This window comes from Rhinolophus ferrumequinum, chromosome 9 (genome assembly GCF_004115265.2).
Source record: "Rhinolophus ferrumequinum isolate MPI-CBG mRhiFer1 chromosome 9, mRhiFer1_v1.p, whole genome shotgun sequence".
Taxonomy (NCBI): Eukaryota; Metazoa; Chordata; class Mammalia; order Chiroptera; family Rhinolophidae; genus Rhinolophus; species Rhinolophus ferrumequinum.
The window spans coordinates 4230841-4251753 of record NC_046292.1 but is presented as its reverse complement, the minus strand read 5'-3'; the positions used below and the strand labels follow the sequence as shown (position 1 = coordinate 4251753).

Sequence of the window (20913 nt, the reverse complement as noted above, 5' to 3'; positions counted from 1 at the left end):
AAGAATGGCAAACATCTTTCCATACTCCCACGGGTTTCTCAGTCTCCTCAGGACCAAGTCCGGGTGTCGTGCCCAGTGCCTCGGCCTACCTGACGGGATTCTCACGTGAGGCAGCCAGCCGACCGCCGTCCAAACGCCCCTGACCTTAGGCAAGTTGTCCACGTGAGAGGGAGAAATGGTGGAGGAGGGTTGCTTTGACTATTTGTGCATCGCCTCCCGTGGCACAGTTCATCTCACACATGTCCGCTGCCACAGCGTTGGCTCTGCTCCCCTCAGCAATGTGACAGAAGAGGAGGCGGCACCTGAGCTGCAAGTCTGGACTGGGGGAAGGGCTTTACCTCAGGAGCAGCTTCCTCGTCACCAAAACAGGGTCCAACCCATGACCTCAGGCCTTCAGGCTCTAAAAACTCCGCAGCAAGCACACGAAGGGCCTCATACGAGTGCCTCTGGGCCAGGCAAGTCTGCCCTACTGTCCGCCATTCTGGCCCACTCCGCCAGGAAGCCTGGCATTTCTCAAACTACCTGAGTCCTGCACGCTCAATTTTCACGATAAACCACCCAGATCGGTGTGGACACTCACAAACACAATCTGACAAGTTTCAGGCTAATGAGGGGTAGTACCCACTCCTCTGAAAGACAAGGGCTGAGACAAATTAAGAAATGTCCATTTGAGCACCTACTATGTGCTAGGCCCCTGGGAGGACGATAAGAACTTTAACGTCTGACGATAGACACACCCATAAACATCTGCTAGATAGGATCTCAAAAAAACAAAGAAAGAGAGGGAGAAGTAAGAGGCGAGGAGGGAACGGAAAAATAAATGCATAAAAGAGGGGTAAAAAGGAAAGGTCAAGGAGCGAAGGAGAAAGCCAGCATGGCCCTCTACCTTCATCTCGCTCCGGACTAACGTCCAGTTGGCTACCTGTGAGGGCCGAGTGCCCACCTACAGGAGACTGTTCATGGAGGTGCGGCTGGGCCTTCCCCGCAGTGTCGCTAACTACGGAACTACAGCACTGGCCTATGGCCTGGGAGCACCAGTTATTTACATTTTCTTTTTCTTTACAACATAAACCTCCCGTATGTTCTGTACCCATCTATCAATGGTTTTCTGCCAGAACGGCACGATCAGAGCCTGGGACGGAGCCAGTGTCCCATAGGTTACAGTGGTACAAGTGACCCTGGACGTGCAGCCAAGCCTGAGGAAGCCACTGCTACGGAGTCCCTACCAGTGACACACACATGGCAGCTTTCCTGGTGGTGGTCGTGGCGGTGGCGGTGGCGGTGGCGGTGGTGGTGGTGGTGGTGGTGGGTCGTGGAGGCCTTATTGAGTCAGGGGTGCTGACGGCTGAGGGATGCCAGTGCATACAGCCGACACCCCTGCAACCAAATGGTAGAACCACGTCTTGTCAGGGGTGCGGCCAGGTTTCCAGTAAGTGTGAGGCCAGAAGGGCCGGACCTGGATTTAAGTCCCAGTTCTGCCATTTACTAGGGACATCACCCTGTGAAAGTTTACTTAACATCACTGTTCTCAGGTACTAAACAGGGTCAACACACCTCCTACCTCACAGGTAAATTTAGATAATTAAGATGTATGGAAAGCACTTGGAAGGTGACACAGCAGGATTTCCGTCCCACTCATTCTATGAGGCGGGAGCACTGACGCCTCATCTCTGAACAGTTAGACACTTTCTGACTCCGCGGAAGCTACACAGCTGACTGAGGCAAGACGAGAATGGTAAGTACCCACGAGGTAAAAGGTGGGCACTCCCGGGGCTCTCTCCTCCTGTCTCCAGAGCCAAAGTAGCTAAAATAAAAGAAGCCATCGACAAAGCAGCTCTTCATTGCCTAAACTTTTCTTCCTCAAAGGTTAGGGACCCAGATTTTACTTTATGCACCTGTTTCAGAGGTAAGTGCTGAGTTACCACAAGCCATCCAGTTCCTCTCTCTAGAAGCGCGTACGAGTCTCCAAGACAAGGTTAGAAGACTGACAGGGAAACTCTTTCGAGTTTTCTGTAGGGTGTGGGTTCCCCTCAGAATTCCACTGTGTGGGAAGCCCCATCCTCCTGGCTCTCTCCTGCTGTGCGGGGTCTGGCCTGGCCAGCACAGCCACACAGCACACCGGCCCCTGCTCTAAATACATAACACACATCAACTCACCTCAAACTCATCACGACCCTCAGAGTAAGGACTATTATTACCACCCCCATTTTTGAAGAGGAGGAAACTGAAGCAGAGAGGTTAGGTAGGAGTCACACCTCTTGCAAGGGGCTGAGGTGGGATTCGACCCGGGGCAGCCAGGGCCCCTGCCCCCGGCCGCTCCCACAGGATTCACTACCACTGCCTCTCAGCACAGCCACAGGACGAGGTTTAAGTTCAAAAGCACCTCTCTTCTGGGCTCCCAGTGTCTCCGCCATACAGTGTTTCATTTATCCTGCCAACAACGCTAGGAAGCAAGTAGGAGACACACAATAGCCACACTTCACATAGCATACAACTGAAGGAGAACCCATGAAATGTTCTACGAACTCCTGTATGTTAAGCCAAACAACTAATTCACTGTTTTTAACACTTTTGAAGCCTTTCTGTTTGAGTTTTTTAGCTTTGTGTGATACCTTAAAAGATGCCGATGGCGTATCCAGAAACCCTGCTAGTCCAAAGCAGCTTTTCTGACCCTCAGACTAGGCTTTCTCACTGAATCAGTTACAAAACTACATCCCTGTGGCTCACTACTTACCAGAATGCCTAAATACTAACAAATAAGCATTCTTAATTAAAAATAAGTCATGTGCCCACATATGAGCATTCTTCGAAAAATTAGGTTATCTTCAAATGTACTAAGCAGAAAACTTGAAAGAAAATCTCATCGACCTGATTGCAAAATAAGACATCACAACAAAAGTATTTCTCTTCAGCACCTATTATGTCTCTTCAGCTCCTACTAGACTTACAAATAAAGTATTGGACTCTCTCTAGAGGACATGGGAGCCTGCGGGGGCTGTCTGGAGGCCCCGATTCTGTCAACAGAGAGCTGTGACTCTCTACGGGCCGCCGGCCAGCGCAGCCTCGGGCCCGGCGGACACAGCGCTGCTTACACTGGAGCTGACCACCTCGCAGCCCTTCCAGGTCCGCGAGTCTCTGGTCAATAAACTCCGAACTGCACACCACTCCTAGAGTGCTGGGAGGATATGGCATCAGAGGAACTAAGAAAGGACGGGGTCTGGACAACATTCCTACACAACACTGAAAGCATTTTGATTAAAAAAAAATATCCTTAAAAGGCCAGGCCTGACAAGTAAGTGGCTCCCAACTATTGGGACATTTATTCCATGTACTTTGTGGCTTTGTAATCATAGCATGTTTTACCTATTTGCATTTCTCAGCTCTTGATATCTTGCAATTCTGTGAAAAGACACCCAAAAGGCCAGAGGCAGTTTTCTAGGTATGTAAGTATTACAGACAAGAACGAGCTGGGAAGCCTGCAGACGAGTTCACGAGAGTTCCAACCTCCAACCAACAGCTCACTACAACTGGTTTTAATTTGTGGTTCTAATGAATGACATAAACTTTTATAGGTACCAACAAAGCGCAGAGAGAACTTAAATCCATTTCAATGCTCATTTAGCAGCTTCAGCTGCATGCAATTAGAGCATCAACATTAAATGTTAGAGAATAAAATAATGAGACATTTAAAAATAATCTGGGCTTCAGTGGCCACGCTGAGATTGCACATGATTTTTTTGTTAAAGAACATGACTTCTTAGGAATATCTTGCCAGTTCAGAGAATTAACTCAAGTTTGATTTTTGGTTTTAGATTTTGGTTTGTTTTGCTTTGAATAAGAACTTCCTGAAAAGAAGAATACAATAAAAAAATGCATTGTCTAAAAAGCAGTCATGAAACAGCATATGGCATAAAGCAATCTGGTATATGGACCATCACAGCTGACTGACCAGGTTTCAGCAGAGACAAAAAGACATTTTGGATCATGTTAATAAAATGTAGTTTATTCTTAACTTATGCCTCAAATAAAGAAAGAAAATGTTAACGGAGGGAGAAAGGTGAATTTTGGAAATGAAATAAGTTTATCCTCTAGCCCGTACATGGAAGGGCTAAACTTTTTCTCCCAACAATACTTGTAATCTGAGGTTGTAGAATGTGGTAGTAAGAGTGATACATTCAAATTGCCACTATTTCTGAAAGAAAGACAAGTTAATCTGCAAAAAACGGGGGTGTTGTGGTGATGAGTGTGTGGATGTGGGAGGGGAGGGCAGTGGTGTGGGGGGAGGGGCTGTGGGTCCCGGTGTGTGTGTGTGTGTGTGTGTGTGTGTGTGTGTGTGTTTTTTCTGTGTGAACCACAAGTTAATTTAGCTATCGCAAAACATGAATAAAAAAGGAGACCTACTGTAAGGGGAAAAGCACTCATTAAACTAAAATTTTAAAAGGATGAAAACACAGATTACACTTTATTTTAAAAACTGAAATGAATTTTAATACAGAAAATGAAGACAGTATTTTGCAAATTTATCGCTCAAAGGGATATCTCTATTTGCGGAAATCAGCGTGTTACACTTTGAGAGATGAAATGTTACAGCTTGTACACCAAAATTAAAAAATGAAATTAAATTAAAAAATGAAATGGTTACCAAGGTAATGCAGGTCAGGGGATCAAAGGTGAAGGGTCACACATTATTAAAAAGAAATCCAAAAGGACGGCTGCATCATGATCTCTGCAAAACAAAGGAGCTCCAGTAAGTAAAACTAATATCTCCGAGAATTTAAAATTCAGTTCTTGAAAAGAAGACTCCCCTGTAAATTGAACACAGTCATTCCTGATTCCATGTAGAGCCATTTTTACTTAGTTACAAAACCAAATTTTAATTACCTGTTACCAACAACATTTTTGTACAAATTAACCGTTCAATCATATTAAAACCCAAAATATCTCCAATTGTAAGTGACTGAGAAGTTCTGATACTTCCACCGGACCCCACACCCTGTTTTCTGGAAATGACAGTGTTTGACAAGTTGCCAACATATCAGAAATCTAATTTGGTCACAGCATGGTGAGTTTTTTTTTCCTCTCCTCAAGGAATGAGTTCCAAAATTGAGTTTTGCAAATTTGTTTCATTTGAAGTAGCTGCATAAAATTTCCATTATTGGAACATTTAGTATAACAATGTTCTAGAAGACAGCAATAAAGTGATACATGATAAAATAAACTGTGTAACTATATCTATTAAGATCTGTTCTCACATTCTACTCTCACTGCACAGAGGGAAAAAAGACATTTTAAGCAAAATAACTTGCTAGTTCTCCTGGAATTACACAGAATTAAAAGAAGCTTGACACGAGGACTATCTCACAAGGGAACAAACTATCTGACAGGTTAGGTTTCCATTTCTTCAACAATTATTATTTATTCATCTTCCCCATTAACAAAATAAAATCGTTTGTTTTTAAAAAGGACAGAAAGAGCCAAGGTTTTGTTTTGCAACATGCAGCTATCACCACATCAAGACAAACATACTTTGCAGCAACAGCAAGCATCCCCATTAATCGCCACAGTCAGTAACTTCCACACTCATTTCACTAGTAAGTAAGAAGGGCACGATTGTGACGGCAGTAATCTTCAGTCTCCTCCCTGCAACTAGACTTGGGCAGGCTGCACTCCGATTCCAGCAGCCAAACTCCTGAGCACTTACTGGAGAGCAGGCACTAACAGGCAAGGTACACAACAGTTCCCCAGGTTAGGAGAGTAAATGGGAGCACAACTAGCAACACAGAACTTCGTTTGAGAACCGTTCCTTCTTCCAGTCTCCTAAGCAGTTCACTTTCATCCTACAATTCCTAATGTTGGAGCTTACCTTGCTATAATCTAATTTCAAAAACAAAAAATCTATAGATTTAAATACAGACAACTGCCCAAAAGGATTTTATTAAAAAGAACAGAATGGAGGCTTAGGGCAACTAATAAACACAGTCATACCTCGTTTTATTGCGTTTCACCGATGTTGCACTTTTCTTTTTATAAACTGAAGGCAAGGCCCTCCACCAGTAAAAAGCTTACGACTCGCGTTATTGAGATACCAGACCCGAATCCGCAATATCGTCGAGGTATGCCTGTAAACAAACTCTGTAAATATCAGGTTTGTTTCCCCTGATTCAGTTTTGTTAAAAATAACTTGCAGAGCTTCACGCACTACATACAAGTGTGTTAGTGTTAGTGCCTTCAGGCCACGTTTCTAAAAGCGGGATTTTTTTTAAGTTCCATAGCTACTGAAAAGTAAACTAGCATTTCATTTCTCTGGAATGCTCATCTCCCATAAAGTCTGTCACATATGTATTTGTTGCTGGGAGGCATGCAAGCAATTTTGCACACTCTAGAAGGAATCAATACCCCATCAAAACGATGCATATGTTCTTTTAGTAGCACTGTTATTCAGACCACTTCAGCATCTTTGTAAGAGAAGGCAAGCAGCCAGCAGTATCACATTAGTCAAGTTATGTTTTACCAAAAAATTTCCTATTAAAAATGAGAAAAAGTCTATGTATTCAGATCAAATACTCTATGTACCCCTTTATTACCAAGACACGTGTATTTATTAAGTAATTTCTCCTTGACAACAGAGGATAAAATACTCCTAAGAGCTTTTCAATAAGTCTTCTAAATCATTTCTAAAATTCAACAACTCACAAAAGTACGTTAGTCCAAATTTTAGGTGATTTAAGAGAATCTATGAGAATTTTAGCCAACATTTTTCAGATGAGTTTGCTCTCTGGAGTGGAGAAGGGAAAGGTTTCCAGGATTTCTAGGTCCCTAATATCCAGGATCCTGGAATCCAGTGTAATAATAAGTCAAAAGGGGGAGGGAGGACGGGGCCACCTGGGAGCACCCGATTCGGTGGCACCGCCAGCTGCCGCCACAGCCCCTCTGCTGAGACCAAGGTGTGGAGTACGCACACATTTCCCACAGACACAATCTGACAAGGGCCTACTTCACCTCCAATCTGCTGCAGTGACAGTTCTCCTCCAAACTCTAGAGGCTGTGAGGCCCGAGTAGCTTTTTATTTTTTTCCCAAAGGACTGGCCCACACCAAAACTTTGGATACAAAACATTCTCCTCGTCCCCTTCCTGAGCCCCAGCCAGAGTGCCTCATGAACCAAAGTGATCAATCTTCCTTCCTCCTCCAGACGCCTCCCTTTTCTTCAATCAGGCCCTGGCATTAGCTGGCTACGAATGGACTGACTTGATAAATACCGGTGCATGCAAAGACTGGAGGGTTTCATTAACCCAAAACAAATTCTAACCGGTAGAACCGACATTTTCACATCAAGGGAAGAAAGACTAGTCTACTGCAGGATCATCCCCTTCCCAAATGGTGACCAGTAACTGAACCAAACCAGACATGCTCAAAAGGCCTAACCCCCGACACTTTGTGCACGTAACTACCATACACACCACCCTCTATCTGACACTGGAAAACCCACTCCCACACTGTCAGTTACGTCACTGAAATAAGAAACGCACCACGTTTCACTTTCACAGGACCATCAAGTCATCCAGAGTTCTAGCAAAGAATCAAAGAATACTTTTCCAGGCAAATCCTCACCCATATTAAGCTCTCAAAGTCTGGACAACTTTTTACACAGGTCTGTTTTCCAACACTCAATCTGTACTCTAATTTCTCTTTTTGGTGCCAAGGACCCACCAGCATTTATAAGCAGAGAATTGGTTCATTTCTCAACTAAACATAGAACAAAGAACACCATTTCTAATACAGTTAAATCATGATAGAAATGCTGCCATTTTCACCTTAGGCATATTAGTTGCAAGACAAAACACATGGGAAAACCAGAAAGAACTGAAAATAAAGAGCCAAGAAAATTCAGAGAGCCAGAGACGCTAAGAGACAGTTGAAGAAACCCATTAAAATAGAGCCCTATATACTTTACTAATTCTTTACAGAATGGCTATTAACTAAACAACATAATGCTTTCGGCAGCAGAAACGAACCTCAGCAGGTGTATTCAGAGATGAAAAGGACACGTGCCCAGCCAAAAGCTTATTACAATGATGGGGCAAAACATTTTTTAATCTATAAATCTAAATAAATCAATCAACATGTCAGTCAATAAAACAGACAATTAATTCACCAGAATAAAAGACATTTGAATTACGTCTATCCTTCATTACTGATGCTAGTTTTCCCAACATGTTAGAAATATCATCTACTGAAAAACTAAGACAATAAAAGCATTAGGTTTTCAAGTCTGTGACTCCCCCACATACAGCCCCGCCCGGAGGGTCGCGAGGCATTGCCTCCTTCTTCTTCCCCCGTCCCCAACAGGCGCCATCCCCACCACTTGCCAACTCTGCTGAAAATATATGTCCTCTGTCAAGCTTCTCAAAGATAGCCTGTGCTCAGATATTTGTTTCTCAAAAATTTCTATAACCGATACAGCAACCTGTACCTCCAATCATCACACTGTTTCCGCTGCAGTCCTCCAAAAGGAAACAAAGGCCAAAACTACAAATGAAATACCTTTCCACCCGGTACTTTATCCTCAACAATGTAATTTTCCCCCTAACAGCTTCAAAGACTTCACAAAGGACCAAGAGAGTGGGAGGAAGGGAGGCACGAAGCGGGACTTGGATGAGTGGCGCAAATGCCGCCGGTCGTTATGGTGGAGGCTGCGTGGTGCGTGTGCCTACTTATCAACCGTGCACCTGAAGTACATGCAACTTACTACATGCCAACTGCGCCTCAAGAAAGCTCTGTGAGAATGGGGAGGCGGGCACGAGGCAGGGACTCCCCTCTCCCTGTGGCCCCTGCAGAGGACGCTGGGAGCGTCGTGGGGGAGATAGCAGCAGCCTCCCTGCGTCCCAACTCTGGGACACCCTGCTGCTGGTCTTCTAGTTAGAGGGCAGAAAAGAATCCTTCCTCACTGTTCAAAATAAACGCATAAATACGTAAACACTACAAACTTCAAACACTTGATGACTAACTTCCCTATTAGCCACTAGCCTGAAATTACCATATTTCCTAAATCAAAGATATGGGTGATCTGACATAGTTTCTCTAAGAAGAGACTATTCGAAATCAGCTTCTGACATCCTCCAAGCTTTGCAAATGATACGTAAATTCACCAAATACTCTTAACATTTTTTTCTTCACATTTGAAATTTACATTATGTCAACTATGTCATAGCCAACACCCGTTCCTTTCTGGTACTATCCCACTGTGGAAAAAGAACAATACAATATATGCCAAATTTCCCCAAATGCAAATTTATCAGAAAGAGAACAAAAGGGAAACAGATTCGCTCCGCGCTGACTTTGTTTCTGCATTCGTTGTTTTGAAGCTTACTAACCATGCACCCCAGGGCTGACTGTATTTGCCCTACTGGCTTCCTGCTTACAGTCAAGATCATTAAAACTCCTACATTTTCCATTTCCTCTGTTCACTGATTCTCAAACTTCAGATTAAGACTCCCCTACTTAAACCAAGTCATTTGTAGAAATAGTTTCCAAAGTCCTGCCCGGACAAGATTACAATTTAGCACATCAGAAGAGAGGCCAGACAACCTGCATTTTCAGTAAAACCCCCGGATGAGTCTGACCAGAAGAATCCACAATTCTCGCTTTAAGCAAACCTGCCCTGGTGTTTCCAAGCCCACCCTCTGGTCCCCACACACAGCCTGCCTCCTGCAGGCACCAGTCACAGATGGCAAAGCTGGGAAGGTGTAAAGGAAGAAACAAATTCCAGCTGGTCACAGCTTAAGCTGGTCTTCCGTCCCAAGACCACTACAATTTTCTGAATGCCAACAGATGCCTTAAAAGTCTTGACACCCACAAGAGGAAAGCTACCCCAAAAGGCAGAGTGGCTCCGTAAGAAACATGGAGTCCTTTCTGGGCTCTACACCGCGCCCAGCGACTCTGGACTCCAGAAAGGGCTGGACCACGTCCTACCTCCATGGCCTTGGACAAACTACTTAACCTTTAAGTCTCACTTTCTTCGTTTATAACATGAAGATAACAACATCCCTACCTCACAGGATTGCTGAGAGAATAACTGAAAATAAGGAATGAAAATGGCTCGGCGCAGAGCTAGGTCGTCAACAGCAATAAGCGCCGGCACCGTGATTACTAGGGACTAGGGCTGTGAAACTGGTCATCCCGCATTCGTTTTCTTATCTGATTCTCTCTCTCCAAGGCTTACAACAGGGATGCTGCCATCCCCATTTTTGCAGATGGACAAAGGTTACGTTCAAGACATAAATCTTAAACACAGCAGAGCTCGAATTCCACCAAGACCTGCCCAGACCTGTCCTACTCCACGGCTCCAGCACTGGGGCCTCAGCAGCCACCCCCGTGCTCGGCCCAGGGCTCTGGACACACAGCAACAAGGGGCTGGGGACCGAGACAATGAACGCTGAGCCCTCAAGGGTGAACACACACTTCTAGGTACACGGCTGTACCTATCACAGCACTTCACACAACATTTAAAGGATACACGTGGGATATACGTGGAATAATAGAAATACATTCAAGGACTCATTGGCCTGTTTGTATGCACAAAAAAGGAAGAGTAACTGTTTTCCATGCTGCAGTTCCACTCACTAATTCTGTTACAAGACAAATCCATTCATGAGCAAATACTGAGCACCGACCTCTGGGTGGGCTGTACTGGCACCTGGGCCGCAGGTGAGGCGCAGAGAGGGAGGGTCTCAGCCTCGCCTGCCTCAGCCATCGGACGAGCACTCAGACACAGGACACGTCACTCAAGCCCCGTGAACAGAGGGAAGAAGTGCAGGTACTGTGGAAACATGGCAAGAGCCGCATCGCCTCTGCCACGGGGCCGGGGGAGCTTCCCTGAGGAAGTGACATATAGCTGAGACCTGAAGGATGATATGGGAGAAGAAACGACACAGAAGGCCACGTGGCAGGGAGGGCTGGAGTGTGTAGAAGGACCTAAGGGGAAAGAAGCCAGTGATGAGAACAGGGGGCAAGGGGAACGTGCGGATGGTCAAGTCAGAAGGGACATCATTCAACGGGCTGAGAAAAAGGACCATAATCCAACCAGCATTTGTAAAAGACACTCGGGCCCCTGCGTGGCATGGGTTGGGAGGGCAAGGGAACAGCAGGGACAGGAGTCGGGAGCGCACTCAAAGCAGTGGCCTGGATGCAGCGATGGCTTTCATAAAGAACGATTTGGACACAATGGAATTTAGTTCGGATAAAACCTGTAGGTTTGGATTCAATATGAAGTAAAAGCAGAAGGTGTCAAAAATGACCTCTAAGGGAAAAGCAACAACTTCACAGGCAGAAACCTGTTAACACTACCCAGCAGCCAAGAGTTCAAGGTTACCATCATCACTGATACGTCGTGTTGACAGCAGATGTGATGCGAAGGGCACTTTATCTTTGTCCTTCTCCTTCCCAAAACCTGTAACTCCAGCCAAATCGTGAGAAAAGCAGCAGACAATCCCAAACTAAAGGACATCATACAAATACCTGGTCTGTCAAGGTCAACAAAAACAAGGAAAGTCTGAGAAACTGTCACAACCCACAGAAGCCTAAGGAGACATGGCGACTAAATGTAACATGACAGCCTGGATGGGTTCCTGGAACAGACAAGGACATTGGGGGAAACTGAGGAAATCTAAATAATGTGAGGAGTTTGACTGATATGCATGAGTCAGTGCTGGCCGACTGGCCGGGACAAATGGACCACAGGACTGTTACCAGGGTAACTGGGTGTGGGGGACACAGGAACTCTTTGCAACACGCTAGCAACTTTTCTGGGACTCAAAAACTATTCCAATTGTACCAGTTCATTTGAACTCTACCCCCCAGGTCTGACCTCAGCACCTGGGAGGTGCTCTGTATTGAGACCCACTGGGCAGGAGCTGCCCGTCAGACCCTCCAGGGGACAGACCAGGCAGGCAGCTCTGGTGTGGAGCTCCACAGAGCACGGAGCTCAACACACAAATTCAGACGCCCTCTGCAGGCTGAAAGGACGGAAGTGGGGACGGTCACCTAGAGAGACAATGGAGATAAGGAAGTGAAGGGCCTCAGTCTGATTCCTGAGAAAGACCCACATTTAACAGTCCCACAGAGACGAAAGGTTAGTCTCAGGCCCTGACGAAATCCCACCTTCAGATGCCAGCTAGAGATCAAGAAGGAACATACAATCCAGTGCCTGGAAAAAACCAGGTCCAAGGGGAAAGTGGCGTCAACTTGCTGGAATACATCTGAGAAATCCAACAGAACAAGCACGGAAAAATACTCTGGAGTGTTTGAGTAAGAAGTTGAAAACCGGGGGAAAAACTGGCTCTCAGATCGCACACCCATGTTCACAGCAGCACTATTCACGACACCAAAGGTGGAAGCAGCTCAGGCGTCCACGGATGGACGATGGAGAAACAAAGCATCGTCTATATGTAATGAAGTGTTACTCGGCCTTAAAAAAGAAGGGCATTCTGACCCGCGCAACAGCGTGAAGAGAAATAAGCCAGTCACAGTGAGACAGATACCAGTATGATTCCATTTAGATGAGGTAAGAGTACTCAAATTCAGAGACAGAGAGTAGAATGGAGGTTGTCCTGGGGCTGGGGGGAGGGGCAGGAGGAGCATGGGGACAGTTTCAGTTTTACAAGATGAAAAGAATTCGGGAGATGGATGGTGGCAATAGTTCACAACAATGTGAATTTACTTAATACCCAAGAAACGTGTACTTAAAAATGGTTAAGACGATAAATGTAGTTGTATATATTTTTCCACAATTAAAAAGAAAAAACTTTGGCTCTCAAAATGTGCAACCCATATCGAGCTACAATAAAGCTGGAGTACTTTAACCTAGATCAGCCCTTCCCAAACGCGTCCCGGGTGACATGCGACACACGGGTCACAGACGTTCATTCCCTCACGCTCTATGAAGGGGCCTGGGCCACCCAGACCGCTGACCAGTGGTCTCTGACCTCAAAAGTACTCACCCATTAGCCCCATATGCCCTATAAATATTCTTATGTGTGATGAGTTCTAAGACGTGAGAAGAGCTGGGACACAGCGGCTATAGATGAACAGGTTAGAGATCACGTCAATTCTATTTTCAGTGGCAAACGAAGTTGCTTTAATTAGTTTTCTTCATCAACTCACAACTTCTGTTGCCAAAAGAAAAAAACAAGATTGTGATCTCAACTTTAAAAACTAGTAACAGATCAGCCCGAGAAACAAACACACCCCCATCCCTAAGTCACACTCCCTTCTGACAGATCTTTAAAGACAAAATCGGAGCAACAGTTTCTCTTCACAATACGTTAGATTGACAAAAACGAAATCAGCATGTGAGGGAAAAAAGAAGAAACAACATGGCGAAGAATAAACAGATCAATGAAGGGGGAACATCCAGATAAAGGAACCACGGATTTGTGGAAATTCAGCACAAGGTAAGGCAACATTTCAAATCAGTTAGGAAAAGATAAATGATTCAATAATAAGCATCTATTTGGGGGAGAAAATGAAATTAGAGCTCTACCTCATCCTGCCCATATATAAACAATATTTTATCTGTATTAAACTTCTAAGGATAAATATTCAAAACAAAAAAGAAAATCTAGGGAGAATAGCTAACCACGGGGGTGGGGGAGACTTCCTAAGACCGCCATGAGGACATAATGAATTGACGAAATTAAGACTAAAATATAGGTGACTAGAAAGAAAAAATTATACATACATTAAAAAAAACGCAGACATCAAAAAGAAGAGAGATGAAATACTACGAAAAAAGAGCAAAACAATGAGCAGACGATTCAAAAAAGTAACACAAGTGGCCAACACATGCGAAATCTCCGGAATATACAAAGAAATGCAAATTAAAAGGAGACATAATTTTTCACTTATTGGACTGAGAAAAGGTTTAAACACCTGCTAACACCTAGTGTTGTTTAGGGCTGGGGACATGGACACTCACATCCGGCTCTTAAGAGTACAAACTGGTACAACCTGCCTAAAGGACAAAAGACAAATACTGACTCTCTCTGAGGAGCAACTCTATTGGTAGGTCTCTCTTCTAAGAAAATCACTGAAGTATGCAAAAATGTGTGACCAAGGATGGGAAGTGCCTCACTGACTACAAGGACAAAATCCTGGGGCCATTATCAGTAAGGGATTGGGTTATCATTTTTATAGGACACCCACGTTCTGCAGTTACGTACATGCACACATATGCACAGGCATGGAAACAACCAGACTGTGGCCTGGGAGAGAATCAAAGTGTGTGTGTGGGGGGGATGTATACTCAACACATACATACATATATACACTCACCACACACACACACACACACACACACACACACGATTTATATATGCATTCTTTTTTAAAGTCCAGAGAAGAATAGAAATCAAATTGTTGACAATGGTTATCTCACAGGGTATACAATTTTAAGAAAAAGTTTTTATTTTTCGTATCTACATTCCTATATTATTAGCATTTTTCCAATGACCATTTATTACTTTCATAATTAAATATATACCTTTCTAAGGAAAACATAATAAAGCAATTTCTATGGGTGTAGACTACCCATGGCAAAAAAGATGTGGGTGACTTTGTATGCTCCCTTTTCCTCGTTAACAGGTGACATCCTTCAAATATAAGCCAACTTCCAGCTGGGACTGAATGTACTTACAACATCTGTATCAAATTTTCTTCCACAAAGGAAGGCCCTACACTTAGCAGTCAGAAAAAGTTAATTCTTTTTGAGCTATGACAGTTTTATATGGCACTGGAATATTCCAGCAAATGCATGAGACTCTGCGAACAGAAAACCACCTTTTCATGCACAACTGAACTGGAAGGAGTTATGAAGTGTCAGTATGATTTCAGGCAAACAAGACAACCATCACGAGGCTACACTTACCTGAGGCCACGCGAAACACTCACTGCAGGACCAGCCCAATTAACCCATCAGAAGAGGAGGAGCTGCAAGGAGTGTAACTTTAAACTTAACATACAACGACTGCAGCTGAACTCCAGCTAAACTGCTTTCATTAGCATAAAGCATCCAACACACACACCGCCACCACTTTAAGGCAGTATAATGCTTAAACAAGACAGGCTGTAAAAGAACTTCAACATGTAAATCAATGTGTAATTCCAATTTGATTTTAAAATTACTAAAAACAGTCACCCACCCCTCAATTGGGTAATGCCCTGAAGGATAAGGACACCTGTAAATTGTATCAATACAACTGAGAAACACAGTGGACAAAACTAATGCCATGACACAAAGCTAACTCAAAGAATTCAAAATATAGTTGAATAGTTAATTCCTTTAAAAGCAAGTATAACCATAATCTGAATTGGGGACTCAGTGCTAATCTCCCTACAATACTCAGACCCTCCCTACAATACATCTTCATGCCCGACTGACCATTCTGGTCCCTCAGTGTGAGATAACAGAAAATATATATTGGTCTCTGGCCCGAGTTCCTGACACAGGACTCCTAAAACCCTAGTTAATTTCCTAACTGCTAGAAACACGTTTTGTTCCAAAGTTTGGTCTCTGACCCACGCCTGATACAGGGTTCCTAAAACCCTTATAAATTCCTAAGTGACAAGAGCACTAGGAGCATCTTTGGTTGTATGAGGGGACTGTGAGAGGGGTCCTGGGTGGCTCCTGATGGGAGAAGGTCACCAGGAAGACCAAGCCCTCATTAGAAGCTTGGAATTTTCAGCCCCACCCCTCATTCTCCAGAGAGGAGAGGGGCTGGAAATGGAGTTAATACCTGATCATGAGGAAGCCTCCATAAATCCCAACAGCACGGGGTTCGGAGAGCTTCCAGGTTGGAGAACACATCCACGCAGGGAGAGTGACGCACCCCAACTCCACAGGACAGAAGCTCCTGTGTTCGGGACCCTCCCAGACCTCGAACTACCGTGTTTCCCCAAAAATAAGACCTAGCCAGACAATCAGCTCTAATGCGTCTTTCGGAGCAAAAATTAATATAAGACCCGATCTTATATTATATTATGTAAGACCCAGTCTTATTTTAATATACTAAAATATATTATATTAAAATAAGACCGGGTCTTATTTGCTCCAAAAGACCCATTAGAGCTGACTGTCCAGCTAGGTCTCATTTTCGGAAAAACACGGCATGTGTCTCTTCACCTGGCTGTTCATCTGTGTCCTTCATCACAGCCCTTAATAAACTGATAAATGTAACTAAGTGTTTCCCTGAGTTCTGAGAGCCACTCGAACAAATGAATGGAACCCGAGGAGGGGGTTGCGGGCACCTCTGACTTACAGCCAATGGGTGAGAAGCACAGGTGACAACCTGGACTTGCAATCGGCCCCTGAGGTGGGGGAGGGGCAGTCACGTGGGCACGGAGCCCTTCACCTGTGGGATCTGACGCTGCCTCCAGGTAGACAGTGCCAGAATTGAGTTAAATGGTAGGACACCCAGCTGGCGTCGCAGAGAACTGCTTGGTGGGGAGGACACTCTCACACATATCTGGTGGCAAAAATGTTGAGTGTGGTGGTGTGAGAGTGAAGAAGAGACCCAGGAGAACACCTGGCATTCCACAACTCATTCCTTCAGGTCCCTGAGATTCTGAACCACTAATTCATTCACATAACAATTACTTATTGAGCACCTACTGTTGCCAGGCCCCACTCCAAATCCTGGGGATGCAGCAGTAAATAAAACAACAATCTCTGCCCTGCTGTATCCTGCATTCTATCAAACTCACCAGTGCCATGCACCACCTGAACTACACCCCAGTGCCCCCACTTCAGCTCCTATATTGCCCCATGAATAGGCTCTATACTTTTTATAATGCACTTAGCTCCTTATTTTCTTTATTTTCAGTCTCCCCATTAGAATGTAAGCTCCCTGTAGACAGGGATGCTTCTTATGTTTTGTGCGTTTCAAAAGCTTAGCCTACTCCTCCAAGAGACACAAATATCCACCTCCTGCTCCTCTGCATGGTTCCCCCTCCCAACAAAATGGCTCCCATCTACCCCATCTGCAAAACAATGCTCAACGTCCTCCATCCCATACCCTCACCCAGCCCTCCACTTCACAGCCAAGCTTCTTTCCAGAAGCTGCAGATTACTGTAGTGTGCCCTTGTCCTGACGCTCTGCCTCCTCCTACCCTCCCAGCCACTCTGCTGCTTCTTCAGATGCACTGAGCTCTTCACTGAAAAGCCTTCCCACAAGCGACCCTCCGTCTAGAACACCTTTCTCTCTGATGACTGACCACATCAAGCTAATAAAAACACCACTTCCTAAGGAGAGCTTTTCTCTTCCTTCTCATCTAGATTCCATCCGCCTCTCTTGTAGCAGTCCGAATTTTCCCTTCATATCCCTTCCTTTGATTCTGTAAATACACACCTATTCTTATGATTATTTGCTTTCTCTTGCAGGTAAACTTGGCGACTAACCACTATATATATCCCCAGGGACTCAAACAGTGCTTGAAATAAGGAACTCAACTGGCTGTGCTCCTAGACTACAAACTCTGAAAAGACAAGTTCATATCTACTCTGTCCGCTCTTATATATCTGGTGACATATGGTTTGGCACAGAGAGAACTTTAACAACACTAAGTAAATGTGAATGAATGCAAAGAAAGGGGGGTACACCATAATCTATTTGTTAGGGAGGGGAAAAAAACCCTTCTACCTTGGTGACATCTGGATATATACAGCCGCCCAGGTGTTTTTACTTAAGTATGCTATTCCATAGTGTCCCCTCCTACAACCCCGGGGGCTACCCAGCCTTCGACTCCCTCAGCACGTGCAGTGTCCCCCGTGCCCAGCTCCTGCAGTGCACGCAGCTTCCCAGGCCTCCAGGACTGTGGCACAGGAGGGCCAGCCACGCCCCACAGAAGCAGCCTCCCAGCCCCCACCTCTGGGGCTCTGGGCGCAGGGTCCCCCCACTGAGCTTCTCCCCCGTGAAAAGCTTCTCCACGGCACACCCCAGGGACTGTGACTTAGGGCAAGTTCCAGAGGGCAGGTTGGCACCAGGTTCCACCGCACGACACAGCAGTGACTTCCCCACCATGTGCCCTCAGGACGAGGTCTTGGGGATGGGCCTCTCTGTCTCAGCCTAGAGGTAGCAGCTGCTCTGTTTATCTGCTATTCTTACATTCTTTAGCGATCTCTTCACTTTTCACTAGCCCAGACCCCATTACTTCAATTCCCTCTTACCGTGAAAAATTCTTCCTGTTAACCTTTCCTTCAAGGTACTGTTTGGATTTCTCACCTGATTGGATCCAGATTGATGCAGATTTGGGATTAATTTGTGTGTGTGGTATAAGGTAGGGGTCACATTTCTTTTCTTTCTGCATGAATGTCTAACTAACTAAACACCATTTCTTGAGAAGACTGTTCTTTCTCTTCTGCTCTGCAGCATCTCCTCTGTAACACATCAAGTGTCCAGACACGAACAGGTCTGTGTCTGGCCTACTTTGGTTGATTGATCCACCTGTCTAGCCTTTTCCTAAAACCACATTATTTTTATTACAATACCTTTAATATATGTCTTGCTACCCACTATACTAAGTCTGCTCAGTTTGTAGTTCTTCAAAAGTATTTTTACGATTCCTGGCTGTTTACATTTCCATGTACATTTTAATGCTGGTTTGTCAAGTTCCACACATACAAAAAATCTAGTGGCATTTTGATTGGTATTATATTAAAAGTATAGATGAATTGGGGAAGAATCAATATTTTACAATATTGAGTCTTCAAATCCATGAACATGGTATATCCCTCTTTATTTACATCTGTAACTTCTCTCAATGTTTCTTTTCTGTATTGATGCCTTCAATTTTTAAAGTTAGATTTATTCTGAAAAATCTGTTTATAATATTACAAATGATATTTTTATTATTTCTTCTGTTTGTTGTTGGTATACAAAATTGCGATTGTGTCCAGCGTTATCTTGAATCTTGGAACCCTATTTATTAATTGAAATAAGTTATAAGGAAATTTCTGGATTTTCTACATACGCAATCATGTCATCTACAAAATCACGTCCTTTCTGATCCTTGTACCTTTTATTTTTCTTATCTTACTGAACTAGGTAGGACCTCTAGTAAAATAAACAATAGACATGGAAATGTAAAAATAACTTATTCCTCAGTCTCAGGAGGAAAATATTCAACATCTCACCATTAAACATGGTATTTGCTATAGGATTTTTCTAAGAAACCTCTATCAATCTAAGGATGTTAACTTTTACTAATAATACCGTGTTTCTCCAAAAATAAGACCGGGTTGCATATTAATTTTTGCTCCAAAAGACACACTAGGGCTTATGTTCAGGGGATGTCATCCTGAAAAATCATGCTAGGGTTTATTTTACAGTTAGGTCTTATTTTCGGGGAAACATGGTATGTTAAGGGATTTCATTTTGAACTGATGTTCAATTTTATCAAAATCTATTTTTGCATCTATTAACATTATCATGTTATTTTTCTACTTTCCCCTATTAATTTAGTAATTCATACTGATTGATTCTTCAAATGTAAACCTATCTTTTTTAATTAAATTTATTGGGTTGAAAATGGTTAGTAAAATTACATAGGTTTCAAGTATACAATTCTGTGATACACCATCTATATATCATGTTGTGTGCTCACCACCCAGAGTCAGTTCTCCTTCCATCACCATATATTTAACCCCCTTTACCGTCTTCTACCATGACCCTCTTCCCCCTTACCCTCTGATAACCACTGAACTGTTGTGGGCGTCTATGAGTTTTTGTTTCTTTGTTTGTCTTGTTCCTTTGTTGCTTTCAGTTTTATATTCCTCATATGAGTGAAATCATATGGTTCTCAACTTTTTCTGTCTGACTTATTTCACTGAGCATTATAATCTCAAGATCCATCTGTGTCGTCGCAAATGGCACTATTTCATCTTTTCTTATGGCGGAACAGTATTCCATTGTGTATATACACCACATCTTCTTTATTCAATTATCTATCAAAGGGCCTATCTTTATAATAAGTCTGATACTCTCATTTCAACCTTTTGAAATTTGTAGATTTCCCTTAGAAGGACAGCCGGATGGTTCAGTTGGTTAGAGCGCGAGTTCTGAACAACAGGGTTGCTGGTTCGATTCCCACATGGGCCAGAGAGCTGTGCCCTCCACAACTAGATTGAAGGCAGCTGCCACTGAGCTTCCGGAGGGGCAGCCTGATGGATCAGTTGGTTAGAGAGCAAGCTCTCAATAACAAGGTTATCCGTTCAATTCCTACATGGGATGGTGGGCTGAGCCCCCTGCAACTAAAGATTGAAAACGGCGACTGGACTTGGAGCTGAGCTACGCCCTCCACAACTAGATTGAAGGACAACCACTTGGAGCTGATGGGCCCTGGAGAAACACTGTTTGGTACCCAATACCCCAATTAAAAAAAATACTTTTTATTAAAGTTCATTTAAAAAAAAAAAAAAGATTTCCCTTAGAGCAATTTTGAAAAATGCTCCACGTTCACATGAAAAGAATGTACAGTCTATAGTTATTGGGTGTAGTGTCCTAGTTAGTTCACATTACGTTTTATATTCCATTTTAATATTTTTATTTTCAGTTTACTAGTTCTCTCTCCTTGTCTAACCTACCGGTAAACCTACAGAGATCAATTAGGTCAAGTTTATTAATTGTGTTACTGATATCTTCTATATCTTTACTGATTCTGTCTTTATTAGTTAAAAAGGTACATTAAAATTTACCACTGTAATTGTGGAAAAACTATTCTTTGTTAGTTTTGTCATTTTTTGTTTTATGTATTTTGAGGCCAAGTTTTTAGATACATATAGATGTAAAACTGTTGAATTGAGTATTTTAACATTATGAAATGTCTCTTTATCCCTAGTAATGCTTTTCTGCCCTAAATCAAAC

General features: G+C 43.6%; 1 protein-coding gene across 16 annotated transcripts in view; it reads right to left on the bottom strand.

Moving 5' to 3' along the window:
- The window catches only part of CAMTA1 (calmodulin binding transcription activator 1), an 818639-nt gene that overhangs the window by 738231 nt on the left and 59495 nt on the right, over nt 1-20913 (bottom strand). Inside the window, exon 4 of one of the 16 annotated variants that reach the window (XM_033113437.1) lies at nt 4433-4726. The exons of the other annotated variants lie outside the window; for them this stretch is intronic. Coding sequence (XP_032969328.1) covers nt 4718-4726 — 9 coding nt within the window. The 3' untranslated portion in view covers nt 4433-4717. Of the gene's footprint in view, nt 1-4432; nt 4727-20913 lie in introns of those variants that run through there. 16 annotated transcript variants of the gene reach the window in all.